Below are 18,287 nucleotides of genomic sequence, written 5' to 3'. Positions count from 1 at the left end.
CATCTTGGGAACTCCTTTGGCTCAATCCCCAGGGTCATTCCTGCCTCCCTACTTTTGCCTACTCCCTTCCTTTTTACCAATCCAAATGTTACACTTTATTCAACATCCAAAATAAGTCCAGTTATTTTTGGTGACCCCCTCCCTGATGTTGGGTACCAAATGCTCTCAATTCTCATAGCAAAGTCTCACACTTGGTAATATTATTGTCTAATCTTCGTCCCCAAGTAGTTTCAGTATATACATTGTCCTCACAACTAGATCAGAGGGTCTTGGAACAGAGGGGATAAATCTTCCTCTTGTTGTGTATCTTCTGGAGCACCCAGCAAAGATCTGGGGGCATCATAGATATTTGTTAGTTTGAACTCTACCCTCTCCAAGAAAGGACGGGGGAAAGAAACAATTTTGGTATCAAGGTGGCTTGGTGGAAAATGGGGATGCAGGATCTAACTACTTTGGAAGCAACTGGGCCTGTTGGGTAACCTCTACTTTTTATTTTTAAATTTTGGGACATAAGAAGAGAGCAGCCTACTCTCAACATCCAGGGAACTGAGGAAATGATGAGTCAATGTCTCCTTTCAAAACTTTATCCCTCTGCCTGCACTGGCTGTCTAGAAAAACGTATCTGGCCTGTATTCCACTCCCTCTGGGTATTTCTGCCCACTGATGACATCATGTGAGAGCAGGAAATAGTCCTGAAGAAGTGACTCAAATGAGGAGCATTTCAGGTGGCGTAGAAGGCTGGTAGGGAGTGAGCCTTGGCACTGGTATACTTTTCTAGTAGGGCAAGGTGCCTCTCCTATTCATCACAATCAGAAATGTCTTCTTGGAGGAAAGCAAGACGTGAAGGCATGTGATAATCTATACAAATTTTATTTTAATATCAATTTGTATGGAAACAAGCAGGTATCAGTGTTATGCAGGCACGGAAAAAAAAGGGAAAGAAAAAAAAACTCCAGTGATAATTGGTCTTGTATTTACACCATTTGGTTTCAACAGGGACAGGAAGTTTTACTGTTAGCTTCCTGTGGGAACTCCAGTTTCTGCACCTTCCCCTGCTGCCTCTCAGCATCACGATAGAGCAGGGACTTCTGAGCCTTCAATCGGCAAGCCAGGCACATGAAAATTGACTCCACGTTCTGGCTCTCTTTAGGGTCCTTGGCCGATGTCTCAAACAAGAGCATGTTGTGAGCATCGGCGAATTTCAGGGCTAAGTTGGAGGGCACCTGGATCTGTTCCCTCAAGTCACACTTGTTGCCCACAAGCACTTTCGGGACGAGTGGAGGCACGGCATGCCCATTGCATTCTTGGATCCACATTTTGAGGTTGGTGAAGGATGTCATCTTGGTGACGTCATAGACAAAGACCACGGCATGCACGTTGCGATAGTAATGTTCCACCATGCTTTTGCGGAAGCGTTCCTGACCCGCCGTGTCCCACACTTGAACCTGGAAGATACACAAACCCGTATTTGGAGTCAAAAAAGGAAACATGAACAGAAAAGAGAAAACATGGTTCTGTGGCATTATGAAAATGAGGTGACAAGCTCTGACACAGGAAGCTTGAGGTGACAAGCTCTGACACAGGAACTGGCAGAATGGACTGATCAAAGTATAGAGAGAAGTTTCTTCCAAGGTTTATTAAGACTTAAGATTTTTAGTTGAAAGTCTGGAGTTGAAAAGCTTAAGGCTTTTAGTTGAAAAACTGGAATGCAAATTGGTCAACTTTCTTGGAGGGTAATTTGGCAATATGATCAAAAACCTTAAAAATGTACAAAACTCTTAGAGCCTATAATCCCACTTCCAGAAATCTATACAAAAGAAATAGCAAATAAGATAAATAAGTCCTCAGGATGTACTATACAGCATGATGATCACAGTTACCACAGGTGTATGATATATATGAAAGTTGTTAAGAGGGTAAATTCTCATCACAAGGAAAAAAGTTTTCATTTTGCTTTTTCTTTTTATTCTGTGTAAGGGGTTGGATGTTCACTAAACTCACTGCGGCCATCATTTCACAATATGTGTAAGTCAAACCATGATGCTACACACCTGAACCTTATACAGTGATATATGTCAATTACATCTCAATAAAACTGAGGGGAAAGAAAAAAAAAGAAAGAAGAGATATGTGGTTAAAAATTTGTACAAAGATCTTCATCACAGTGTTATTTATACTTTTTAAAAAACAAGAAACAACCTAAATGTTCACTAGGAGATGAATAGCTAAAATGTGTGTGTGTGTGTGTGTGTGTGTGTAGATAGATATACATCTTATGTATATCTAAATATATGTATCTATTATATATATATATGCTATTATGCAGCCATTAAAAATAACCTTTTCAAAGAACAAATGGTGGAGGAAATGCTCACAAAATATAAGTGAAAAAAGTAGGACACAAAATTTTTCATATGCTTTGGTCCTAATTTTCAAAAAATTAAATATAGAAATATGCATAGGAAAGACTGGAAATGTATACACCAGAACATTACTGGTTAGTTACAAACAGTGGGACTTTAGCTGATATTTATTTTCTCCTCTTTTTTTGTATTTTCCAAATTTTCTACTGCAAACAAAATCGCTTTGGATTTTGTGGGGGGTTTTTGGCATAACTTTTTAAACAAAACAAAGTTAGTGTTAAAATCTCACCTTGTGGCTCAATTTATTTTAAGTTCATTTCTTTGTTGTGTAGAAGGTAATTTAGCTCACTGGATTCTAATTCTGCATATCAGCTTTTGGACTAATCAGTAACATATATAAAGATACAACTCCCAGGGGATACTCTGGAGTCTACACACATTCAGCCCAATCTATTTCCTTACATATCCAAAGTCTTGGACAAGAGTATTCATGCTCATGCCTAGGCCCTATGCAATTTTCAGTTATGAAAAAAATGTGATTATGATTACTAAGTGACTACTATGGTTCTTAAAATTAAGTACAGCCTTTATTTGGAGTTAGCAGTATGTAAGTATAATCTAGTAAATATAATTAGATCTCTTTGCTGAAGGAGATCTTTCAGGACCCCAGAGTCATTATTCTGAACATCAGCTTTCATTGTCCAGGCTTCCCTTCATCTCCTCTATGGACATGGCCTTCGAATTCACCCCCTTCTTCTATTTAGATTTCTATGTCTCTTGGTCAGACTTTCCTCTCCTAACTCCTGGACTACAGCAGTCTTTTGGATTTGGGATGTTTCCACTCCAGGGCCTCTTGCATACTGCTTTCAAACTAGCCTTTCTAAATCCCTGCTTGATATCAGCATGTCATCTCCTTCTTCAGCAAATTCTGTTAACCCTCTACTGCATGTGGCAGCAAAATGGCAAGATTTCTGTCTGCCATAACTGGACCCCACCCAACCTGGTTTCCAACTACTCAGCTCCACCTGGTTCATTCCCTCCTCTGTACCTTTGGTCCTGCTGGTCCACCTTCCCCAACAGACTTGGTTTCCCCAGCCCCACCCCTCGTTGCTCTATCCAAATCCTACCCATTCTTCAAGGCTTGGCTCATACCTCCACCTTCTTCCTAAAACCTTCTCCGACTTCTCTTCAATTCTCTTTTCTTAGGAATTTCTATCACACTTTGTGTCTGTACCACACCCTTTAGAATATATTTGTTCTCTAGTCATTTCATCTGTTTTCTTGGCAACCTTCCAGCTAGACTGTAAGCATCAAATCAGGTCACTCATCATCATGCCGTCATCACCATCATCGTCATTATCAAAAAAAAAAAAATAGTGACCTGAGCCACCAAAACTACAGTTGATCTGGCATTCTAGGTATCCACCAAGGCAATTTCAGAGACAACATTCGACTTTGTTACCCAGAAACACTTAAGTCCTCAAAGGCTGATTTGCTTCAGCAAGCAGAGACAGAAGAGATTTTTATTTCTTCTACCTCTCCAGTGCTCTGAGCAGGAAGAAGTGGGAGAGCAGGCTGGGAAAGGGAGGGAAGTCAGTGGGAAGAGGGCAAGTGTCACACTTGGCTCCTGCTTTCCCCACCCCCACCCTTGGGTAGTCGGAACTCTTGCCTCTGAGTAAGGCAGAATCCCTACAGCCGTCAGGCACACAGCAGATGCTTTAACACCATGAGCTCAGGAGTCTAAAAATACCTGCCACTAGCAGGAACACGGGTGGGAGTGTGTGAGGTGTTTGGGGCTGAGTGGGTTGGCTGTTTGGCTTTTCTTTGGCTTCAGAACTGTGTACACCACCCAAGCTGCCAGAACTGCAGGGGACCCTCTTGGCTGGAGGCCTCCTTTGCCTGTCCAGTGCCTTTGGGACCCTTGAAGCTTTTATTTGGAGGCTCAGAACTTCAACCATAGGCACTGCTCCCATTCCAACTCTTTATAAGTCCCCCTCCCAGGTCTTTCCATCCCTGTCTGTGGTCAGAGGGAAGCCAGGAAGCAGGCTGCTCCCAGCAGAAAATCCGAACTGATGCTGTGGCCTCAGAGCCATCACAAAGGGAGGGCACGGCAGTCAGGCTTGCTGGAACACAAGTGACCTCATTTCGTTACTAGGTTTGCCATCCCTGTCATTCTCAGCATCCTCAGAAAGCCTGGCCCCTCGTCGGACAGTGAAAGCATCCCCTCACCCTGTTGCAGCCGGCACTCTCTCACCCAGTTCTCCCTTCTTGTGGGTACCACATCCACATGGTGGCCAGAAGTGACACCTGCCCCTTAGCCACATACATGTCCCCAGGACCCTATTTTCTCTCCAAGGGCCAGTAGGGTACAGTGGAGTCAAACCAATGAGGGTGCAAATCTCAGCCCAACCAGGTCCTACTAGTTAGGTGTCCTCAGGCAAGTTACTTTATCTTCAGTGTCCTCCTCTGGAAACTAAGGACAAACACAGCAATCTTGCAGGGATGCTGTGAAGATTAGCATTCCTTGTAAGTACGGGACACAGTGCCTAGTACACACTCACCCTTCCTCCCTGGCCCGAAACCTCCTCCACCAAGTCTGACCAGACAGCTAAGTGAGCAAGCGCTCTTGGAAACGCAGCAGTAGATGTCGAATTGAGAGACCCGCGTTCCAGCCCCTCTGCTTCCTAGCTGAGTCAATGACTAGGCAAATGAAATAACACGTGAGAAAGAGCTTTTGCAAAATATAAAGTGTTCTGCAAATATTAATTGTTTCCATTCTCTCAGAAGGCCCATGAGCCCTGTCCTGGTAGCACTGCTCCTTGGATCTGTTGGTTCTCATCCTGGAAAGTACAGAAAGCTTGGCCTCTTAATGATGAGATAGAGCCAAGGCAAAAGCAGTCAGTGGGGAGGGGGAGGAGAGAGGAATGCCAGCAACATGCCACAGTTGGCTGGGGGGCAAGACCAAAGTGACAGGGAAGCTGGAGGAAAGTGGAGGGGTCCAGGGTGGGGAGCTTCCCAAGATAAATCTAGCCTCGTGAACCATTTTCCTGGGGCTATTGCTGCTGGAGCAAGCTTCAGCAAGTCCCTCACCCCGTGCATGTTCTCCTAGCTGATGGGGGCGCGTATTTCTTTTCCCTAGGGAATATATCTGGCATCTTTCTAGAGATGAGGCATAAATGTCCTTTTGTTGCAGGCTGGTGGGGGAGGGTAGAAGTGGAAAAAGGAGAAAATACATCTGTAACCTTTGGAGGATGCCCAAGTGAATGACGGGAAAAGTTTAAAACAAATCTTTCTTCAGCTAGCTGGACTGTCCTATCTGCATCTAAGATACACCCACGTTTGCACACAAGGCTGACACTGAGAATGGCAAAGGAGGACAGAGACAAATAGAAACTCACACACAGCAACAGAGGCAGCAAGGGAGACAGAGAAACAACCACACTGATGGATAATTAACTATTAAGCTAACTGGCAGAAGATGGACGTTCAGAAGCCCTAAGGAAGGCATGATGTCATTCTGACTGCGGGCAGCTTCCAAGGAAACACTTAGCTCAGCCTCCATCCATGCAGCAGTGTAACACACGAAGGTGTTTTTCCAAGTCATCAGTGGAGGAAGACCAATCCGCAGTCCTGAGAGGCACCTGCCCACAGTCTCGGCTAACCTGCCGTGTGCCTGGTCTGGAGGGCTGAGGCAGAGGGGGCGCCCGGTCTGTGGGAGGAATCAAACTGGGGGGGATGCTTCCATGAAAATTCACCAAAAATGGCTCAAAAATCAGAACTGAGCCTCCCTAATGCCCCACCCCTAAACACACACCCATAATTGGCATTTTCCAATGCTTTCAGACTGAGAGAGGCACAATACGATTTAGCTAAACCTGTAAGATGACAGACACATAACGGTCACTGAGGGAAGATCCACCCTTCCTTTAGGGGTTGGGGGATGCCTCCATCTTTCCTAGGCTGATGTCAGGGACTGTCAGCTTTCCCATATAATGTCCCACCATGTCCCCGTCACAGCTTTTGTGGGTTGGACGGACCATGGGGCTAGCCCAGAGTGGGGATGTATGTGCTTTTTTGTAAGCCAGGCAGCATGGTTTGTGGAAAGAGCACCGAAAAGAAAATTAGGACACCAGAGCTGTAGGCCTGGCTCTGTGTGATCTTAAGTCACTTTCCCTCTCTGAGCCTCAGCTTCCTATTTGTAAAACAAGAAAGTCAGATTAGAGATTCTCTAAGGTCTCTTCCATCTCTGAACAGTCTCTGATTCTCACATCCAAGCTGAGACAGTCAAGGTGCAAAAAGTAAAACCCAGCCTAGGTACACGGCTCAATGTCTGGGGTGCAGTTGAAAGTGACATCTTGAAGGCTCCTGGGTCTGGGGGCTGTAACCCTGGGCCCCTGGCCTAAGAGAGATCATAAGGATGGCTGCTTGGCGTGCCGCTCCCCTTGTGCACGCCACCCTCGAGCCAGATACTGCCCTGCTAGAGAGCGGTGGTAAAGAACATGTGCTCTGAGTCTAGGCCGTGTCACAGGGAAGGCAGGATAGTGAGATGTGAAGTGCTTGGGCTCAAGAGTCAAAGACTGCAGCTCAGATCCACGTGCCTTTGGGCAAGTTATTTAATCTCTCTAACTTTAGTCTCCTTGTCTATAAAACAGGAATGATAATAGTAGTCCTAATTTCATAGGGCTGCTGAGAAGATCTAGTAAGATAGTGCACGGAAAGTGCCTGGCCTGGGCTCTTTGTCTATTCAGTAAATACAAACTGCTGCTGCTGCTGTTGTTGTTATTATTATTACTATTGTCTACTCATTGGAAGTTTCTCTTTCTGTGATTTTTTTTCTGTAATGGAGGTACTGGGGATGGAACCCAGGACCTCGTGCATGCTAGGCATGCGCTCTAGCATTGAGCTATTGTTACCCTCTACCTGGAAACTTTTCTTAATGTGCATGTTAACCAGGAAACACTGGATTATAAATGTGAGGGGGTGGGGGATATGTTGATTGGAGATACCAAATGGGGCTTCAAAGCCCTAGGGATGGCCCTGGTAATTAAGAAAGTAGCCCCAGATATGCTGAATGAGTCGTCCCTCTGCAGAGGTTAGCGGTGTGTGCTACCCTGGGACATGGGGAGGCAGCCCAGAAGAAGCCACACCCTACTCGGACTGAGAGCAGAGCTGGCAGAGACCTCCCTGCCACTCTCCTGCGAGCATTGGCATTGCAGAGCCTGCCAGCCTTCTACTGCTGGCTGTGGTCTAGGGCCACCTCAGCCTCCACTGGACTTTTCTGTCTCCTCTAAAGGGAAGTCACCTCCTAGCGTGGTTTGGCACTTGTCCTTGAGAAACTTCAGGCCAGCTGGAACATGAGGCAAAATCTTCTCCTATGTAGATCATGTGCTAGCTGCCATGCTCTGCCATCTTCCCAAGGATATACTGGTCTTGCCTCCAGCTTTGGCCCTGAGGTTGCAGCAGCTTTGTCAAAGGCAGGGTCCCCATCCTGCTGCTCCCACACCCCACCCTGAGCTCCTTCAGAATCTGTATTCAGAGGGCTCCTCCATAAGCAGTGTCACAAGGTTTTGCCCTCTTGAAAATATCATCTTCCCAAAAAAAGCCTGTATTAAGCACTTATCTGCACGTGGTGCTGTGCTGGGCTCTGTTTCTAAGTGAGTCACACTGTCACAGGCTCTGCCCTCTGGGAAAAAGTCCAGAATCTTTGCAAGAGACTGTAAAATCCAGTTTGGCTAAGTACTGGGTGTTAGAAAGGAAGGAATCTTTGCAAAATTTCCCCAAGGCCATTGAGCAGTGACCCTCTTCCTCTGGTTTTCACCTCCCATTTCCCACTTTCTGGCCTCCTCCTCTCCTCTCCCCCTGTTCTTCTTCCCTCGACTCCCAAATATTTCTTTTTCCCTCCATCTAAATTTCGAGTGGACTTATTTCCCTTCTCTTACGTCCAGAGGACTCTTTGGCTCAATGTGACACTTTATTTGAAACCAGCGATAGCATTACATTTGAAGGGTTTTGAGAGTTTTAAGAGCACATCCTTATTTCTATTTTGAATTTAGGAGGCATGTTTTAGAAATTCCAGAGTCTTACAAACCCTACATTAAAGAAGCTGGACACACTAGAGAAAGCCCAAGGCAAGCAGACATCGACATAAGAGCCCTAGGAAAGGACAGAGACAGATACCTACTTTACTTTAAAAAGGAAATGTAGCAGTTCCCCCCAAAACTCGAAAAGCCAAAAATATCACTATTTCAAAACAGTGCCCTATCTTCCTGACTCTGGGGCTCAGTTGTTTTCACGAACTCTCCCCTATCAGCCCATCCTCCTGACAGCCCGGTCTCTGAAGCCATTTTAAAACACGTTCATTTTAATAATGAAGCAAGTCAGGAATCTTGCACAGTTGAGAGTGTTTCATCATTCTCCCCTACTCAGCCTTTCTCTCCGCATCACTCAGAAGAGGAGGCCTGTGGTCATTTGGGCTGTTTGCCCAGCAGGAGGGAGGGTTACCTTCACCCAACAGGGTCCCACCATAGGCTCAAGAGAAGGCCTGCTGTGGGTCTGGAGGAGTCCCTCTTTAGTGCCCGGTGTCTTTTGAGGTGATTTTCTTGCCTATAACCCTGCCCCTCTCTGCTCCCCTGACACATGAAGCTGCCCTTGCTGTGTCCTCCCCACTCCACCCTCTGCACATTGAAATATTCCTGTCCTCTCGAGTTTCTACCTTTTCTGAACTGGAAGTGAGCACAAATGGTCAGACAAGAATATCTGTACTTAGCCTACTTGACAAACTAATGGGGGTGGGGGACGAAGACACTTCCCTTGGCCCTCAGATAAGTTGCTCTGCATTTTTACAAAGGCCTGCTGGAGACAATGCCAACAGGATGAGTAATGTGCATTAGGTACCCCAGACAAATAAAGAAGATATCATTTAAGGATTTGAGGGGTACTGTCCCAAAAGAACAAATTTTGTCTATTATAAAGAGCTACCAGATGACCCTGTCTCAATTTCCTTAAAAGGGCTTATGGCTTTGTGCTAGAACCACCCCCACTCCACTCCTATTGCAAATCATAACCATAATCTTAACAATAAATTGTAATTTAAAATAAAGCAGCTTTCATTCTCTATGGGTTTCCATCTTTCCTCCCCTCTAATGCCTCGGGGCTTAGCCAAAGCAGGTATGTTGCAACCTATTGGCACCCACGAGGTAGAAGAAACCTCAAGATGTGTAAAGTGCTTTGGGATCCATCCCACAGACCAGGATGGAGATCCCTCCTACCTCCCTCTGCCCACAGGTGCCGCTGCTCCCGGCTCAGGGTCAAGGATGGGATCAAACAGGCTTTTCCTGGCGGGAGCTGTCAGGCAGGGGCAAAGGGCATGAATGCAGCCACTCCCGCCTGCCCTCAAAAAACGGGTGAGGTGAGAACTGGGCCACTGAGAGAGAGGGGAAAGGGGATGAGGACGTGCCGAGGGTCTTGGGCTCAGCAAGCGGCGACACAGCCATGCACTGGACATTTACAACCACTAGAGTGATGCCTCTGGCGAGGCCCCCTCCCAGATCCCTCCCTTCCTGGACCTGACCGTCTGGATCACCTTGATCTTCTCGCCCTCGATTTCCACAGTCTTCTCCCTGAAGTCCACGCCGATGGTGGCCTCAGTCTTGTCCGGGAAGGTCCCTCCGCAGAAGCGGAAGGTCAGGCAGGTCTTGCCCACGTTGGAGTCCCCAATCACGATGATTTTGAAGATGCGAATCTGCACGTACTGGTCCAGCGACGAGTCGAGCTCCAGGGACGCCAGGCCAGCGGCCGAGGCGGGCTGCAGGTTCCCATGGCCCAGGATGGGCTGCGCCATCTCCCCCGGACCGGACCGGGGTCCCAACCCCCCTCGAGGGCTCCACACAAAGAAAACGGCCACGTTAGTGCGCTCGAGGCGAGCGAGCTTTGTGCGTGTGTGTGTGTGTGCGTGTCTGTGAGTCTGTGTCCGCGCGTGTGTGCGTGCGCCGGCAACGTGTGCGCGCGCGCGCGTGAAGGGGTTCCTCTCACCCCAGGCCCCCCCTCCTCCTCCAGCGCACCCTCCTAGCAGCTCCCAGGCACCGACACAAAAGCCAGGGAGGGGAGGAGAGATGGAGAATGGGCAAGCCTTCTCCTTGCGTCTGTGCCCTCGGACGGGACGCTCGGCGGTGCGATCCTACCGCGCTCCCCACGCTGCCGCGGCGCCTTTGCCTAGACCCCAGGGACACACCGGAGGGAGGAAGCCTAAGGAGGAACGGGGAAGTGGGGAGAGCAGCGCATACCATTTCGGGATGGTCTTCCTTTCTCCTCGCCATTTATTTTATAGGTTTGGGGCTCCCCACCCCCCACTTTCTCGGAGCTCACAGGGTCAGCGGGCAGGGAGCACAGCTGGGGAGGACAAAGAGAGCTGCACCCAGGCATCTCTGGAGTACTTCGGCCTCGGAGCGACATTACCCTGCAGGGGTGGGGTGCGGGGCGGAGATACCTCTTTCACCTCGCCAGCGGCGGGCAGCTGCGCCGCTCCTCCGCGGCCCCCTCCCAAGCCTTGGGATAAAGGGATGCTCTGTCTTATTGAGAAAGCAGGTGCGCTCGCGCGCCGCAAGGAGCCGGGGAGGGCGCTGCCAAGACACGCCGTGGGTTGTGGGGGCCCGCGCAGCTGAGAGGAAGAAGGCAGGGGCACGGGTGTGCGTGTGTAGGGGGAGTTACTGTTTCTGTCACAGACTTGCCAGATGTAGGGGGGCGCGTGCCAGGCGCCAACCTCCCCTCATCACACCACGAGCATCCATCCTCTGAATGTTCAGGAGAGCGGCTCTCATTGGCTGCCGCGGTCGGTTGTGTTTGGCTGGCCAATGGGGAAAGCCCGCCGGGGGAGAGGGCCATACATGAGGTAGGAGAAGGGGGGAAGCTAGTGGTGGCAGCTTCAGCAAAAGGGGACTTTGTTTCCGGGGCTAACCATTACAGGTCCAGGTGGATTGATCTTGGAACATGGCATAAACCTCACAGTGTCTTGCATTCCCTAGTCCTCCATATAATCATAAATTCTTCCAGAACGGTGGAGCTGCAAAAGGAATTGGAAACCCTTAGGAGGGTTCACCCCTCTTCAACTGAATGTAGAACAAAGTGGTTGGGTCTAATTTGCCAGAAACCTAGATTATGCTTGGAAGATGATAAATGAAGAGAACTTTCTTACGGTGTTAGGGGGCAGCTTCCCAAGGCTTCATAAGATCACACGTCTTGGTCAAGACCAGTATTTCCCCTCCAGAAAGTGATTTGCAGGTTCAGAATTTGTTTGTTTGAAATCTACTTTACTAAGGTACAATTTTGCATACAATAAAATGCACCCGTTAATGTTTGCTTTTAAGACTTTATCCCTCCTCCCACATATTTCACAGACTAAGGTAATACCGACATATGCCAATAGCACCGACATATAAGTTATTTGCTAATGCCATCAAGGTCAGGGATTCCAGAAGCACACATGAGCTGCCATCTTATTTGTGTGTGAAGCTGAGCTGCAGAAGAGACAAACACGACTAAATCCATTCCCACTATGGAGAAAACACTTCAGTGCATCAGTGACAGATCTGTAAGCAAACTGGAATGTGACTGCTCAGCCAAGTCCAAGTTACTTAAAATGGCTGGGAAAATGGGGTCTTGTAGTTGATAAGCTATTTAAGCTGAGTTAGCGATATATTTATAACTAACTCTTTTAGCATATATGTGGCTCACCCCTTTCTGAAACTCTAGATTATACTATTTAATATAAAAGCCTTCTTGAGAAGGATTTAATCTTAGTTGGCTAATCCAAGGTCATCATTATGAATATCAATTATCATTGTACAGTATGAATAGCAATCCTCATTGAACAGTATTTTGGTTTTTTGATTGGTTGATGTCTAGATAATAGTTTGCCAAATCATTCTCCTCTGTATTTGAAGTCAATGCTCCTGGTGATCATTATCTACAGAAGAATAGCTATTTTTAAAAAGGTACCTATTAATTAGGCATATCCAGTAGGTAAGAGTGGAAAGAAGCTTTCCTAATTCATAGCTATAATTAACACTGACTTTCTGAGAGATATAAAAAAGATTACATCCACATAAGATTGTTAAGATATATGCTTCCAATAAAAACTTGCCACTGAGTCTGAAAGTTCACATTATATTTGTAAGGTAGACGCATTGATTCCTGGAAATAGGGTATGTGAAAATGGGCCCCATGCCCTAATAAGAACCCTGTGGAGTGGGATTTTAGGGAACTTTCACTTAATATTTTTAGAGTGATTCAATATGTATAAATTGCTTTTGCCCTCCAAAATGAGAAAATACAATTTTTAATTAAGAGGACAAGAAAACTACCTCACTGCACCTATTGCAAAAGTAAATGTGCCATACAATGCCTTTTCTTTGTGTTAATTGTGCATCATTAAATGACTGTCTTTTAAATACACCTAGTTGTTTTCGTAGGTACCTGATGGTCATGATTGTGACATTGTTTTCCAAAGCCTCTTTCACCAGCAGATATGATTAACTTTGTGTTTAATCAATCCATGTTAACTAGTGGCTTTTAGAAACAGCAATGAATATAATTGTCTGTAAGGCCTTTAAAATATGAAATAAATATAAATAATTTTTTACCTTATTGTGGAATTGATGTTTTCAGTATTTAACCCCCACCAAACAGCCCTAGGTTAAAAGTCATGCATTGTCTGCACTTCTGAACATTGATCTATTCTTAGTAAGGGAACCGTAGATCATTTTCACCCAATAAATACTACTCCCTGGGTTAAACTTCCTAAAACAATGCCTTTGTAATTTCATTCCCTATCTTATTCCACTTCATAACTTCATCAACTACAAGATTAGGGCCAAACCCTTTTGCCAGTTCAAATCTGGCCTCACCATATTCAGCTGTCCTTATATACTTCTTACTATGTACACTCTGCCATTGTTCCCTGAAAATGTGCTGGGTTTTGTTTGTTTTCTACTTCCAAGCCTTTTAAACAGCATGGTGCTTCCTCTAAGACACTTTACAAATATTAGCTCGTTTAACCTCCAAAACAATCCTATGAGATTGGTAGATGAGAAAAATGAGGCACAAGTGACTTGCCCAGGTGGCAGAGCCAGGATTCAAGCTGGGGCAGACTGGATTCAAAGCCAAAGGTACTTAACCACTGAAAATATAACTCTTGGTCCCAATGTATTCACTATCTGAAATATCATTCCTTCTCCACTGTTTATTTGAATTTGACTACTCATCCTTCAAGACACAGCTCATACAAGAAGTGTTATTGCTATTCCTTAGCTATTCCATTCCATATTCTTTTCTCTTGCTCTGACACTACATTAGATATTTTTATTTAAATGACCAATATATGTCATCTCCCCAACTAGACAGTGACCTCTTCCTATACTTTCTGTATCCCCCAGAGCTCCTTTCATAGCACAGCCCAAGTGGCAAGTGCTCAATAAATACTTGTTAAATGAACACGTATCTCAAAACTTTGAAAAAGGCATGTTTTGCACACAGCCAAAAAGTGTATTTCCAATTCTGCCTACGTTTGGTAAAGTCAAAACACCTATTTACACTCAGCCCCTCACCCTACTCCTCCCACAATTCTTAAAATCCTGTTAAGGATTTCTCTCAATGTCTGTGAAGCACGAACTCTACTGCCAGGGTCCTGCTCTCAAGCACAGAAGCCGTGATAGCAGGTGTCTATCCGCAGGCCTGGTACAGCATCTAGGACACAGAATTGCACAATATAAAAGCGATATGGCGGGATGGGGAGCGCGGAATGATTACTTGTCCCGGAAACAGGGGTTGGGTGGGAAAGCGCCAGCAACCGGTAAAAGACGGAAGTCCACTCCAAATCGGGGAAGCCAGGTGCTCCGGCTGGACCTATGGAAAGACTGGAAGTGGACTACAGCCAGAAAATCCGGAAGGCTTAGTATCTAGTAATTAGCGGACTAAAACAGAAGAACACACCGGTGCTGGGGCCACGTTTTGTGAGATGCTGCCTCACAAAATAGTAACAGGTTCATGCCATTGACACAGCAGCAACACCGGCCACAACCGCTAGGTAAAGCGGCCCCACGGGTCCCTCCTTGGACAGCTTTCTGAACCCGCTTGGCGGAACGCGTCGCCAACTACCCGCGGAAACTTGCAAGCAACTCGGGCTGCGGTCTTTGCAAGCGTGAGGGCAGGCAGGCGCATGCGCACAGCTTCTCACCGTGAGGGCCAATCGCAAGGCGCCGCTGAACACTACGCCTGCGCAGTACGCCTCCTGTCCAGCTTCCCCTTCCCCTGCTCTAGCAGGCCGGCTTAGCTGTCCAATGCCCACCCGGAGCTGGGAGGAGGAGTCTGCGTAGAGTGCGTGTGAAAGGAGCAGGGGGAGCCGGCCGGGGCCCACGGTGTTTGACCCTTCCGTCCGTGCACAAGAAGAAAGGAAAGGAGGAGGAGTCCAGAGTAGCGGTTGCCGAAATGTTCAGGTGTGGAGGCCTAGCGGCGGGTGCTCTGAAGCAGAAGCTGGCGCCCTTGGTGCGGACAGTGTGCGTCCGAGGCCCGAGGCAGAGGAACCGGCTCCCAGGTGACTGACTGACCCATCCCGGGCAACCCCCACCTCTAAGACCGAGGGCCTGGCCTCCACAGGCTCCCCATGACTCTCAGGCCTTCCCCCACCCCAACCCCACCCCCGGGAAAAAACTAAACACTCACAATCGCTTGTATTCCGAATTGGCGGGATCCAACCGTGAGTTTCGCAAGCCATGCCGACCTGACCTTCAAGGGATTTGAGCCCAGTAGTCGGCTTGAGGCCTTTCCTGGGAGGGTTTGCAGTTCAGGGATAACAGAACAGCTGGTTGTTTCGTATTGTCCAGTGTCACCTCCCGGCCACCCTAGTACGCCTGTTTTAGAGTAATGAGGTCAAGTAGACTTTGTCGTTTATCGACTGTAAGACTTGAAGCAGGACGTTTAAGCCCTACGCCTCAGTTCCTTCTGTAAATAAGTGTATTACCTGCTTACCTTCCAAACCCTTGAGGAGATTCATAGATTTGAGTGCCCAGTGAAACAGAAACAGTGCAGTGCAAGTAAGGAGTCAGTGGGCTCTGTGCCAGACACCAGGAGGAGTTGGCCCAGAGTTAATTTGAGATATCTAGTCAGTGTAATTCTTAGTGGTCTTTAATGATTCAAAGAAACAATTTGCAGAACGCACTGTCTTTGCCTTCCATGAAGTCGTTTCATCAGATTTTAGAGCTGGAAGGGATTTCGTGGTAAAGTTCAACCTACTCATTTTATAGATAATAAACCGGGACACAGAGAGGTGGAATTACTTGCCCAAGGTCACATACCTAATTAATAGGCAGCGCAAAGGATAGTTTGCCAGTCTCTAGGTCCCTAATCCCCTTGCCCCAACTCCACACTGCCTTGTAAAGCTTGACCTCAAAAGGTTAAGAATGAATCTGGTTCACATTTAACCCAGTGTGCATCGGACAGCCTTAAATTTATCTAAGCAGGTCTTAGCCTGCTCATCTTCAACCTGCACAATTTCATGGGGGTAAAGAGTTATCCACCCGTAGGAGATGCTGTTTTGTTGTTGTCCTTGTTGTTGTTTTAAAAATAGATAATCTTTGGCCACTGGAGGATATTCATATTTGCAATGTCAGAAGTTATCCTTGATGCCTTTTCAACATGGACTGCCTTCTGGGTGCTTTTTTTTTTAAGTGGAAAATGTTTTCCTTAGATTGTTAGAGTCTTTGGAAATGTGCGTGTGATTAGTTTTTCCAGTTGCGGTGCCCCAAAATGTTTCCTGATGGGTGTACCTGAGGTATGTCCTAAGACGTATTGCTCTTGGAACTTAACCTCTGTTAGCTTTTAAACTAATAAGCTGCCTATGATGTCATTGATATGGGTTTTGTGAATTGAAATGAGGATGCTCTATGTGCATTGCACAGAAATTTACACAGAAAGTTAGGTAAGCTGAAGATTTTCATCCACGCTGGCCTTTCAAACTTTGTGTACTTATTTTGCTTAAACTCATAACTTTTGCCAGCATTCTGAAGTCTGGCTAAAAGTTCTCAATGATTAAATATGGATTTGCAAAGGTAAATTGATTCATCAGACATTTGAAGGTGGTTGGTGATATTAGAACTACTGAAAGATACTGACTCAAAATGTTCTTTTCCATTGCATGACTTTGTTTGAAGGCAGTCTGCTGTAGACTATATTCTGACTTTTTGGCATCCATCTTTTTGTATACACTTATTCCTTGTCCTTTGGCCGAGCACCAGAGTATAACATCATTACTTTTAGAAATGGGTGGGGGTGGGGTTACACTTTCAAAAAGAAATGACTGTCATTTTTGGAATTAACCCTGTTTTGTGGCTTGATTACTAATTGCTTTTAATCTGATTTCTTTTTCACATGGTAACATTTACCAAATGTTTTTGCATAGGTCAGGAAGAGGCACTGTTTGTTGATATGCCATTTCGCCCTCCTTTTTTCCCTTCCTCCCCACTAGTTATTCGCCAGAATTATAGCAAACTTTAAACCTACCTTGAAACGATCTCCTCCACATCTGTTACCATTGTCAGGTTCATTTCTATTGTACGTTGCCTTTTGCCTTAAAGCCATAATTGCTACTATTTGTTTATCTACTTTATTTAGATGCCCTGCCTCTTTCCAGAAATGATTGAAGGTAATTAATATTCACCACTTTATGTCTGCATTCAGCACTGAGGAGCAGATTGGTTAGGTAATAGATATTTTTTGTTCTGTAATATCTTATTTGGTTACCAAACACTGTGCTGCCCATGTGATCAAACTGATCACCGACCCCTGACCTGAGAGTCAAATGTTTGAATATTTTTCTCTGTTCAGAATCCTTCTCACCTCCTTAAAAAGGAAACTGGACTCCTTGTGGGCAGGGATCCAGACTTCCTGGACACTGCCAAGTAACACTTTTTTTTTTTTTGAAGCGTAGAAGATGAGCCTTTACCTACTCTTTCTGCTGAGGTAAAGCTTTCCAGAAGAAAATTTTAGCAAGTCAGTCTTTTCTGTAACCAATTAATACTTTGTATTTTCTAGACATTTTCTAATAGATTAGGGGAGTTGCTGCATACTGTAACTTTCTTCTAGATCATGTTTCCAAAACCTGCCTGATCATATAAATTGAGTGGATGGCCAACCCCAGATTTACTGAATGAGAATCTCCAGGAGAGAGCCTTGGGAATTTTTATTTATATTTAACAAGCCTTTTGATGTAATTCATATAATCACACAAGTTTGGAAACTACTGTTCTGAATGAATAATGACTTTTCCCTCTGTTCCACTGACCTAAGGATTAAAAAAACAAACTGAGCAACCTTGCATCTGGTGATTTATATCAAGCCCATTTTCTGATATTCAGAATAATAGTGGCCATTCTCCCCTCCTAAACTACACACTACCCAAGGACAGGGGTTATGTCCTATTTATTTTTTGTGTCTTAAGCATTTTGTATAGTCTCTGGTACGTGGTAAATTCTCAGTGACTGAACCCTAGTACTCTGAAGGACTTAACTTTGCAGAATAGAGTTAGATTTTTCTGTCATTGAAATAATTTTTCTTCTGGTGCCTTTCTTCAGAGTAGTTCACACAAGAGGCACCTAACTACAATGGACAGATCACGCAGGCTTGTCCCATCTTGTGTTTTATCCGTGTCAGAAAAATCAGTTTGACATTCAGAAAACATGACTCAAGAGCATATAGACCTCTTAACAATTTGAGATTCCTCAGTGCCTCAATTGTGCGGATGTATTTCTGGAAAAGGCCTTCTGGGAGTGTGGAAAAACATTATGAAATCTACAGAAATGAATTTGCTGATTTAGGTGCTATTCTAATGCTAGTCTGGTAGTGGAGGTTACTAATTTATTATTAAGCAACCTGTAA

At 45.7% G+C, this 18,287-nt stretch overlaps 2 protein-coding genes across 3 annotated transcripts in view; one reads left to right on the top strand and one right to left on the bottom strand.

Moving 5' to 3' along the window:
* Positions 1 to 854: 854 nt before the first annotated feature.
* On the bottom strand, positions 855 to 10,831 carry RAB33A (RAB33A, member RAS oncogene family). The gene is made up of 2 exons (XM_006204007.4): positions 9,946 to 10,831; positions 855 to 1,445 (listed from the first exon to the last, which is right to left on the bottom strand). Exons 1-2 carry the CDS (start codon positions 10,201 to 10,203, stop codon positions 990 to 992), a joined length of 714 nt encoding a protein of 237 aa, XP_006204069.1. The 5' UTR covers positions 10,204 to 10,831; the 3' UTR covers positions 855 to 989.
* Positions 10,832 to 14,650: 3,819 nt separating this feature from the next.
* The window catches only part of AIFM1 (apoptosis inducing factor mitochondria associated 1), a 28,122-nt gene continuing 24,485 nt past the window's right edge, over positions 14,651 to 18,287 (top strand). Inside the window, exon 1 of one of the 2 annotated variants that reach the window (XM_006204005.4) lies at positions 14,651 to 14,949. In XM_006204005.4, coding sequence (XP_006204067.1) covers positions 14,844 to 14,949 — 106 coding nt within the window. In that variant the 5' untranslated portion in view covers positions 14,651 to 14,843. The remainder of the gene's footprint in view (positions 14,950 to 18,287) is intronic. The other variant, XM_006204004.3, reaches the window with a different exon arrangement.

The sequence above is a fragment of the Vicugna pacos genome, chromosome X (genome assembly GCF_048564905.1).
Source record: "Vicugna pacos chromosome X, VicPac4, whole genome shotgun sequence".
In the NCBI taxonomy this organism is placed as follows: Eukaryota; Metazoa; Chordata; class Mammalia; order Artiodactyla; family Camelidae; genus Vicugna; species Vicugna pacos.
Note: the sequence above shows the minus strand (reverse complement) of the source record. Positions and strands in the feature narration are given on the sequence as shown.

Coding starts and splice junctions, on each gene's coding strand:
- RAB33A (XM_006204007.4), bottom strand. CDS start 10,203: ATGGCGCAGCCCATCCTGGGCCATGGGAACCTGCAGCCCGCCTCGGCC. Junction 1,446..9,945: donor TCGAGGGCGAGAAGATCAAG/GTGATCCAGACG, acceptor TGTATCTTCCAG/GTTCAAGTGTGGGACACGGC.